General features: G+C 41.3%; 1 protein-coding gene across 1 annotated transcript in view; it reads left to right on the top strand.

Moving 5' to 3' along the window:
• Positions 1-10,977, top strand: part of LOC134819373 (nuclear pore membrane glycoprotein 210-like) — a 92,415-nt gene that overhangs the window by 10,744 nt on the left and 70,694 nt on the right. The window contains exons 5-19 of the mRNA XM_063829304.1: positions 204-336; positions 471-547; positions 712-829; positions 1,875-1,993; positions 2,275-2,407; positions 2,692-2,815; positions 2,955-3,114; positions 3,255-3,371; positions 3,616-3,718; positions 4,079-4,243; positions 4,604-4,782; positions 4,919-5,074; positions 5,419-5,537; positions 9,078-9,232; positions 9,339-9,428. Coding sequence (XP_063685374.1) covers positions 276-336; positions 471-547; positions 712-829; positions 1,875-1,993; positions 2,275-2,407; positions 2,692-2,815; positions 2,955-3,114; positions 3,255-3,371; positions 3,616-3,718; positions 4,079-4,243; positions 4,604-4,782; positions 4,919-5,074; positions 5,419-5,537; positions 9,078-9,232; positions 9,339-9,428 — 1,876 coding nt within the window. The 5' untranslated portion in view covers positions 204-275. The remainder of the gene's footprint in view (positions 1-203; positions 337-470; positions 548-711; positions 830-1,874; positions 1,994-2,274; positions 2,408-2,691; positions 2,816-2,954; positions 3,115-3,254; positions 3,372-3,615; positions 3,719-4,078; positions 4,244-4,603; positions 4,783-4,918; positions 5,075-5,418; positions 5,538-9,077; positions 9,233-9,338; positions 9,429-10,977) is intronic.

The raw sequence follows: 10,977 nt of genomic DNA, 5'->3' as shown, positions 1-10,977 counted from the left end.
CGATAATTCTATTTCCTACCTAAATTTACTCTAGCTTTCCACCACAACTCATATTCACCGCCACTTCAAAAGGCCGCCTCAGTCTTTTGACTTCGCGTAATAACATTATGACGTCACGTGACAACATTATGACGTCACGTGACAACATAATGACGTCACGTGGCATCATAACAGCATCAAGTGATCATTTCCTCCTCTTACAGGCTGTAGTGGAAGTGTCAGTCCGTGTGGTGGTGATAGAGAACTTGCTGTTGAATCCCCCGTACGATGTGTGGATGTTGCCGCTCACTCAGATTCGGTATAAGGCTGAGAGGAGGCAACACGGCAGAAAAACTGGTGAGAGTATGACACCATGTGTTCTTGTCATGAGGTGATATAATGATGTTGTGATGACGTCATTATTTAACCTTTAATGCACAGAATTTATCAGGATTGACTTTGCACCAACTCTAAATCTTGTAAAATTTCAGTGATCGAGTTCCCCTCGGAGCAATACTCGTTGAAACTTAGCAACACCACCATCGGAGAGATCTCAGACGACACTACGGTATGTGCACAATGTACAACCATTAATTTTAATATAGTATTAGTGAAAACTATGATCTAGAATTTGTAAGCCGTTGTGCCATCAAAACTCATAGAAAATGTACTTAGAAAATGACCTCAGTAGACAACCTCAAACTTAACCTCATTTAACCTCACCCCTCCCAGGTAACAAGTCTGATGCTAGGAGACTCTGACGTTATCCTAGTAGATAAGAACGTGCAGCACCTCCCTTTGGGCACTCCACCTCACACCACTATACACGTAGTGCCCCCTACAGCTCTCTGTAAGTTACTTAACGGTTACTAAACGGTTACTAAACCTCACACCACTATACACGTAGTGCCCCCTACAGCTCTCTGTAAGTTACTTAACGGTTACTAAACGGTTACTAAGCAGTTATTAAACCTCACACCACTATACACGTAGTGCCCCCTACAGCTCTCTGTAAGTTACTTAACGGTTACTAAACGGTTACTAAACGGTTACTAAACGGTTACTAAACCTCACACCACTATACACGTAGTGCCCCCTACAGCCCTCTGTAAGTTACTTAACGGTTACTAAACAGTTACTAAACGGTTACTAAACCTCACACCACTATACACGTAGTGCCCCCTACAGCTCTCTGTAAGTTACTTAACGGTTACTAAACGGTTACTAAACGGTTACTAAACCTCACACCACTATACACGTAGTGCCCCCTACAGCTCTCTGTAAGTTACTTAACGGTTACTAAACGGTTACTAAACGGTTACTCCACCTCACACCACTATACACGTAGTGCCCCCTACAGCTCTCTGTAAGTTACTTAACGGTTACTAAACGGTTACTAAACGGTTACTAAACAGTTACTAAGCACTAAGCAGTTTCTATATGGTTACTAAACGGTAACTAAATGGTTACTTAACGGTTACTAAGCAGTTACTGACTGTTGATCATCGAGATGTTTTAGAATAGTTTCAGAATAGCACTACCCGTGCACAACCGTGCGTTAACCGTGCCTTAACCGCGCGTTAAGTGACCATCGACAGATTACCGAATTGCCGCAGTGGCAATGCTGCAGTTACTAAACAGGGATACAACTTATTCTTATATTAATGAAATATTCGCATATATTCGCATTATATTTGTATAATACGCGAAGAATGTAACTCGTGCATCCCCGAGCCAATGGTATCAAGATTAGAATGAAGTGGGAACTGCTTAATTACGAGCAGCTGCCCTGATAAAAATGCTATGTAAGTGCGATTTAAAGTTCGATTATATTCATTAAATATTTCCTAATGTATCAAAGAAACGTATTATCAATATATATGTATAATTTTCAGTGTTCAAGATAGAGACAAAGAACTGGAACTTTGAAACGGATAAAGAGTACACGTTCACAATCTCAGTCCTTGGACCTAACAACCGACCTGTGTTGAACACGGATAACATCAGAATAAAGGTTAACTTATCTGATAGAATCATTTTAATTTAGGTTCTAGTGAGAATAAAGGTTAATGTATCTGATCAATCAATTCAGCGAGGGGATGTGAAGGTAAAGAGCCTTTTTAAGTCGTTCATATTTAGTTTTTATTTCACTCTCTTCGTCATGAATCTACATTAAATATGTAAAATGTAGATAACTGATAAGATAAAATAATTGAAAAGATAACATGATTGATTGAGGAGCACTACCCAGAGGCATTACTCGGCTTTACATCATAACACGGCACTATTTAACAGCTAACAGTGGAAGACAGTCACATGACCTTGATATCCAGCAACACTGAAGGCACACTGCACACAGTACTGGCTAAAGATACTGGCTCTGCCAAGATACTGGCTACTTTAGACATTCTTATTCATCCCAAAACTGGTTAGTCTTACCTTTTTCAGGTTAGTCGTATTCTTTCGCTGCATTATTAACGTTTTATTTTCTTCTTGGTCTCTCTTCATAATATCGTCAGTATAACCATGGCAACCAGGGACAAAAGGATTTCGCGATTATTTTGGCCAAAAATCGCGATACCGCGATTTTTAACAGACTATACATAAGACTATACATAAAATTTGTCGCAAATAATGGGAAAAATCGCGATTTCGTACATGCCGCGATTTCCTTTTGTCCCTGATGGCAATTTCTGAAAAACAAACTCTCAGGAGAAGAGCACCCTGTAGAGCCCCCAGTGTCAAGTTCCCAGACGGTTGAAATACGGTCCCCCATCACAGTAACCCCGGCTGTTGTCATACTACCACTCTACAAACTGCAACCCTTCACTTACGGGTAAAATGCTGCCTATTTTATTCGCTTTCATTTAAACTAAATCATAAAAGTTACTTGTTCCTCTGATATTCTCAGCTGCACAATCTCAACAAGAAACAATCATCAAGTTTTATAATTACACGCGCCAACAACTGCTCAGGCTGTCAGCGGAGGGTGGAAGTGGAGAGTACATGTGGTCGTCGCGCGACACGTCGCTTGTTACCGTTACAAAAGAGGGCGTGGTCACGGGCCGTGGTGAGGGCAGGGAGATGGTGACTGCTAGTGATGCTAAGAATACTGATAACTCCGGTTCCGCTGAGGTATTTGCGTTCGGGGAGAAAGTTTAAGTAATTCATTTTGATTATAAAAGTTTTACGAAGTTTCTGACCTTGTATTAACGTTTAAAATAAACCGTACAAGTACATCAAAATTCACTCTAAAGATGAAACATTTGATTCAGGTTATAGTAGCAGAACTGTCAGGCCTGACGTTCCTACCGTCCAAAGTAGAAACTCTTGTAGGATCCACTCTGAGACTCAACCTGGCTGCGTTTATAGAACTGGAACCAGGCACTAAGGTATGTTTATGATAAATTATGATAAATAATAGATTAGGGGGGGGGGGGGGGCAACGCCCCAAAAGGCCCCACACATATCAAAAATCCGAAAAGGGCCCTAGAAATCGGGGCTTTTTGGGGCCTTTTGGGGCGTTGCCCCCCCCCCCCCCTAGATTAGCTTCATTTTTCATTTCTGCAACTCTGCCACAAGTGATTCTTTTGCCACAATTGGTTCCTCACTGATCTAACCCACGTTTTATCTCAGCTACCATTCACTCGTTGTGATTTAGTTCCTCTGGTTTACAGCCTGTCAAACGACTTGTTTGTGATGGAGAAGGAAGAGAAACCTGGCGGTGATCTCGCACAAGGTTATAATAACAAACATTCGATCTTTGATAAATATAATTATCCCATTAATTAATCTTTCAACAATAAAATTATCCGATTATTGATTATTTTACTCTGAATTCAAATCAATTAGATTAAACTAATCGTTCTCTGAAACTCAATACAATGAACTGTGTTTGACGTCGTATCACGTGATATAACCTTGCCAGGAGTGTTTGGGTTTTGCTAACTTTTTACAATTTTTAGGCTTATGTCACTGAAGATGACGCCTTGCAACATGTTTAACGATAGCCTGTAAATTGATAGTCTGATCTCAGTATTTACAACAAATCATCTAGCTTGATTGATTCAAAGGGAGAATTAAATTCCTCTGTTACCAGGAGTGTGCAGTATCATTACTGTAACGGGAGCTCGACCTGGTTCCTCTATCCTAAAGGTCACGTACGCTACATCTAGAGAAACAGTGCTCAGTGCTACCATCGTCATCGCAGCGTACTTGCCACTTAAGCTGACCTACCCTTCACATACCCTTATATTGACTTTAGGTTTGTTCTATTCTTGATCTTGTGAACACACCAAGTTTTTTAGCACAAAGTATGAACGATGAAATTTTGAATTGTAGCAATACATGCTTCAATACATGTAGCAATGCATGCTACAATACATATCAGGGACAAAAGGATTTCGCAATTATTTTGGCCAAAAATTGCGATACCGCGATTTTTAACAGGCTATACATTAAACTTTACATAACATTTGTCGCAAATAATGGGAAAAATTGCGATTTCGTACATGCCGCGATTTCCTTTTGTCCCTGATACATATAGCAATGCTACCTTTATCATCATTATATTGATGATCATGAAGCTCTCGCTACTTTATGGGTCTAAAACTCCTCACCCCAGGATCATCCCATCTACTGACCCTGTCTGGAGGACCTGGACCATGGGTTACAGACAAATCTGGGTACACGGAGGAGATGCAGAGTGTAGGAGGGGGTTACAGTGCGGACCTCGTCTCAACCAAGGGAGCACATGGTGTCAGCCATTATTTTAGAGTCACGTGTCTTATTCTGGGCGAGCAGGTTCGTTGATCTTATTTTACAACAAGACTTCTTTTTGATGTGTTCTTTATTTGTACGTTGCAAAACTTAACATTCCAAAACCGTCAAAGTATTTCTCCCCTACCACCCCCCCCCCTACCACCACTTGTACTCTCAGCTAGGAATGGTGATAGTGGGGAACAAGATAACAGCAGATAACAGATACCCAGCCACAGAGTCCCTGACTGTGAAAGTGAGATGTGAAGTACCGGGAATACTTTCACTTTCTCACAGTCTACCCTCGCCACCTTCAACCTGCCCTTTCTCTGACCAGGCAAGGACAAAAGGAAATCGCGGCATGTACGGAATCGCGATTTTTCCCATTATTTGCAACAAATTTAATGTATAGTCTGTTATAATTCGCGGTATCGCGATTTTTGGCCAAAATAATAGCGAAATCCTTTTGTCCCTGTGACCAGGTGAATAACTAACTTTCTTGCTTGAGAGATCTCTTGAAATATTTTAATGTCTCCATCATTTTATTAGAAATTACGACATTTTCTTTCATTACCGGGTCGAATATTGATCCTTTTTTCGTCTTTCTTCTTGGATAATTGGATGAAATGAAACCCAACTCTGCCCTTTGTTGTCTGTTATAAATTATCTTGTATTTTTCAGTTAGCTACGATGACAAAACAAGATGTGAAGGTGCATTTTCTTGTAAAGACACCAGATGATTTGCTCTTTGATAACTCTTCCTCTCTTCTTTTCCATTTCACCTCCTCTGATGTTGAATTGTAAGTAAGCGTAAATATTATAATTATGTATAGGAGCAACAAGAGTTTAAAACATTTTTCAGAATGATGCACTATTAAATGTAGAAACGAATGATAGAATCTTGAGTATTTATTCATCCAGTCTCTCTGTCTTCGAAGTTCCTTATCTCCTGATATCAAAAGAAACACAACTCCATGAAGAAACATACTCTCAGGTTGACAGTAGACGTAGAGTCAGCCTCAGGGATAGAAACAAGCCAATCTACCTTAGTGTCACATCTCCTGATAGAAACATACTCCCAGGTTGACAGTAGACGTAGAGTCAGCCTCAGGGATAGAAACAAGTCAATCTACCTTAGTGTCACATCTCCTGATAGAAACATACTCTCAGGTTGACAGTAGACGTAGAGTCAGCCTCAGGGATAGAAACAAGCCAATCTACCTTAGTGTCACATCTCCTGATAGAAACATACTCTCAGGTTGACAGTAGACGTAGAGTCAGCCTCAGGGATAGAAACAAGTCAATCTACCTTAGTGTCACATCTCCTGATAGAAACATACTCTCAGGTTGACAGTAGACGTAGAGTCAGCCTCAGGATAGAAACAAGTCAATCTACCTTCGTGTCTCATCTCCTGATAGAAACATACTCTCAGGTTGACAGTAGACGTAGAGTCAGCCTCAGGGATAGAAACAAGTCCAATCTACCTTAGTGTCTCATCTCCTGATAGAAACATACTCTCAGGTTGACAGTAGGACGTAGAGTCAGCCTCATGGATAGAAACAAGTCAATCTACCTTAGTGTCTCATCTCCTGATAGAAACATACTCCCAGGTTGACAGTAGACGTAGAGTCAGCCTCAGGGATAGAAACAAGTCAATCTACCTTAGTGTCACATCTCCTGATAGAAACATACTCTCAGGTTGACAGTAGACGTAGAGTCAGCCTCAGGGATAGAAACAAGTCAATCTACCTTAGTGTCTCATCTCCTGATAGAAACACTACTCTCAGGTTGACAGTAGACGTAGAGTCAGCCTCAGGGATAGAAACAAGTCAATCTACCTTAGTGTCTCATCTCCTGATAGAAACATACTCTCAGGTTGTCAGTAGACGTAGAGTCAGCCTCAGGGATAGAAAACAAGTCAATCTACCTTAGTGTCACATCTCCTGATAGAAACATACTCTCAGGTTGACAGTAGACGTAGAGTCAGCCTCAGGGATAGAAACAAGTCAATCTACCTTAGTGTCCCATCTCCTGATAGAAACATACTCTCAGGTTGACAGTAGACGTAGAGTCAGCCTCAGGGATAGAAACAAGTCAATCTACCTTAGTGTCTCATCTCCTGATAGAAACATACTCTCAGGTTGACATTAGACGTAGAGTCAGCCTCAGGGATAGAAACAAGTCAATCTACCTTAGTGTCTCATCTCCTGATAGAAACATACTCTCAGGTTGACAGTAGACGTAGAGTCAGCTTCAGGGATAGAAACAAGTCAATCTACCTTAGTGTCACATCTCCTGATAGAAACATACTCTCAGGTTGACAGTAGACGTAGAGTCAGCCTCAGGGATAGAAACAAGTCAATCTACCTTAGTGTCTCATCTCCTGATAGAAACATACTCTCAGGTTGACAGTAGACGTAGAGACAGCCTCAGGGATAGAAACAAGTCAATCTACCTTAGTGTCTCATATCCTGATAGAAACATACTCTCAGGTTGACAGTAGACGTAGAGACAGCCTCAGGGATAGAAACAAGTCAATCTACCTTAGTGTCACATCTCCTGATAGAAACATACTCTCAGGTTGACAGTAGACGTAGAGTCAGCCTCAGGGATAGAAACAAGTCAATCTACCTTAGTGTCTCATCTCCTGATAGAAACATACTCTCAGGTTGACAGTAGACGTGGAGTCAGTCTCAGGGATAGAAACAAGTCAATCTACCTTAGTGTCTCATCTCCTGATAGAAACATACTCTCAGGTTGACAGTAGACGTAGAGTCAGCCTCAGGATAGAAACAAGTCAATCTACCTTAGTGTCACATCTCCTGATAGAAACATACTCCCAGGTTGACAGTAGAAGTAGAGTCAGTCTCAGGGATAGAAACAAGCCAATCTACCTTAGTGTCGCATCTCCTGATAGAAACATACTCTCAGGTTGACAGTAGAGGTAGAGTCAGCCTCAGGGATAGAAACAAGCCAATCTACCTTAGTGTCCCATCTCCTGATAGAAACATACTCTCAGGTTGACAGTAGACGTAGAGTCAGCCGCAGGGATAGAAACAAGTCAATCTACCTTAGTGTCACATCTCCTGATAGAAACATACTCTCAGGTTGACAGTAGACGTAGAGTCAGCATCAGGGATAGAAACAAGTCAATCTACCTTAGTGTCACATCTCCTGATAGAAACATACTCTCAGGTTGACAGTAGACGTAGAGTCAGCCTCAGGGATAGAAACAAGTCAATCTACCTTAGTGTCTCATCTCCTGATAGAAACATACTCTCAGGTTGACAGTAGACGTAGAGTCAGCCTCAGGGATAGAAACAAGCCAATCTACCTTAGTGTCTCATCTCCTGATAGAAACATACTCTCAGGTTGACAGTAGACGTAGAGTCAGCCTCAGGGATAGAAACAAGCCAATCTACCTTAGTGTCACATCTCCTGATAGAAACATACTCTCAGGTTGACAGTAGACGTAGAGTCAGCCTCAGGGATAGAAACAAGTCAATCTACCTTAGTGTCTCATCTCCTGATAGAAACATACTCTCAGGTTGACAGTAGACGTAGAGTCAGCCTCAGGGATAGAAACAAGCCAATCTACCTTAGTGTCACATCTCCTGATAGAAACATACTCTCAGGTTGACAGTAGACGTAGAGTCAGCCTCAGGGATAGAAACAAGCCAATCTACCTTAGTGTCACATCTCCTGATAGAAACATACTCTCAGGTTGACAGTAGACGTAGAGTCAGCCTCAGGGATAGAAACAAGCCAATCTACCTTAGTGTCACATCTCCTGATAGAAACATACTCTCAGGTTGACAGTAGACGTAGAGTCAGCCTCAGGGATAGAAACAAGTCAATCTACCTTAGTGTCTCATCTCCTGATAGAAACATACTCTCAGGTTGACAGTAGACGTAGAGTCAGCCTCAGGGATAGAAACAAGTCAATCTACCTTAGTGTCTCATCTCCTGATAGAAACATACTCTCAGGTTGACAGTAGACGTAGAGTCAGCCTCAGGGATAGAAACAAGTCAATCTACCTTAGTGTCTCATCTCCTGATAGAAACATACTCTCAGGTTGACAGTAGACGTAGAGTCAGCCTCAGGGATAGAAACAAGTCAATCTACCTTAGTGTCTCATCTCCTGATAGAAACATACTCTCAGGTTGACAGTAGACGTAGAGTCAGCCTCAGGGATAGAAACAAGTCAATCTACCTTAGTGTCTCATCTCCTGATAGAAACATACTCTCAGGTTGACAGTAGACGTAGAGTCAGCCTCAGGGATAGAAACAAGTCAATCTACCTTAGTGTCTCATCTCCTGATAGAAACATACTCTCAGGTTGACAGTAGACGTAGAGTCAGCCTCAGGGATAGAAACAAGCCAATCTACCTTAGTGTCCCATCTCCTGGAGAGTATTGGGAGTGTGGAGCTTTCTGTTACGGTGGATCAGTATGATGAGGTGTACTTGATCGGGGATATGACCACTGAACTGGGTAAACTGATTTTCAAACCGCTAATCTTGATTGATGATAAAAATAGATAACATTAACTCTCAACATAAACACATTTTGTTTGCTATTGCTTATCCCTTTATTTCAGAATCTGGATTATCGGAAAGTGTTCGGTTTAAGTTGGTTAACGAACTCAGCATAGAACCAACTTCCCTCACCATGTTCAACTACGAAGAAGGTATATTTTTATTATCTTTCTTCTTTCACATTTTCTTATCAATAATCAGTTTCATATTTGGTATAATAATATAATCTGTTGATGAAAACTGATAAGTGGTTCGAACGACTCGAAATTCCTCATGCCACAATCATTCAGTCATTCTTGTAACACATGTTCACACCCTATAAGACCCAGTCACCCTGTAACACCCTGTAACACCATGTATCATGATCAGAGTGTAACACCCTGAATCACCATGTATCAGAGTGTAACACCATGTATCACCATGTATCAGAGTGTAACACCATGTATCAGAGTGTAACACCCTGTATCACCATGTATCAGAGTGTAACACCATGTATCAGAGTGTAACACCCTGTATCACCATGTATCAGAGTGTAACACCATGTAACACCATGTATCAGAGTGTAACACCATGTAACACCATGTATCAGAGTGTAACACCATGTATCACCATGTATCAGAGTGTAACACCCTGTATCACCATGTATCAGAGTGTAACACCCTGTATCACCATGTATCAGAGTGTAACACCCTGTATCACCATGCATCAGAGTGTTACACCATGTAACACCATGTATCAGAGTGTAACACCCTGTATCACCATGTATCAGAGTGTAACACCATGTATCAGAGTGTAACACCATGTAACACCATGTATCAGAGTGTAACACCCTGTATCACCATGTATCAGAGTCTAACACCCTGTAACACCATGTATCAAAGTGTAACACCATGTATCAGAGTGTAACACCATGTAACACCATGTATCAGAGTGTAACACCCTGTATCACCATGTATCAGAGTGTAACACCATGTAACACCATGTATCAGAGTGTAACACCATGTAACGCCATGTATCAGAGTGTAACACCATGTATCACCATGTATCAGAGTGTAAAACCATGTAACACCATGTATCAGAGTGTAACACCATTTATCACCATGTATCAGAGTGTAACACCCTGTATCACCATGTATCAGAGTGTAACACCATGTATCACCATGTATCAGAGTGTAACACCCTGTAACACACTGTATCAGAGTGTAACACCATGTATCAGAGTGTAACACCATGTATCAGAGTGTAACACCCTGTATCAGAGTGTAACACCCTGTATCAGAGTGTAACACCCTGTATCACCATTCACCCTGTATCAGAGTGTAACACCCTGTATCACCATGTATCAGAGTGTAACACCCTGTATCACCATTCACCCTGTATCAGAGTGTAACACCATGAATCAGAGTGTAACACCCTGTATCACCATTCACCCTGTATCAGAGTGTAACACCCTGTATCACCATGTATCAGAGTGTAACACCATGTAACACCATGTATCAGAGTGTAACACCCTGTAACACCATGTATCAGAGTGTAACACCATGTATCAGAGTGTAACACCCTGTATCACCATGTATCAGAGTGTAACACCATGAATCAGAGTGTAACACCCTGTATCACCATTCACCCTGTATCAGAGTGTAACACCCTGTATCACCATGTATCAGAGTGTAACACCATGTAACACCATGTATCAGAGTG

This window comes from Bolinopsis microptera, chromosome 8 (genome assembly GCF_026151205.1).
Source record: "Bolinopsis microptera isolate Bmic1 chromosome 8, MBARI_Bmic_1.0, whole genome shotgun sequence".
In the NCBI taxonomy this organism is placed as follows: domain Eukaryota; kingdom Metazoa; phylum Ctenophora; class Tentaculata; order Lobata; family Bolinopsidae; genus Bolinopsis; species Bolinopsis microptera.
The sequence above is the reverse complement of the archived record's forward strand: the minus strand, read 5'-3'. Positions and strand labels throughout refer to the sequence as shown.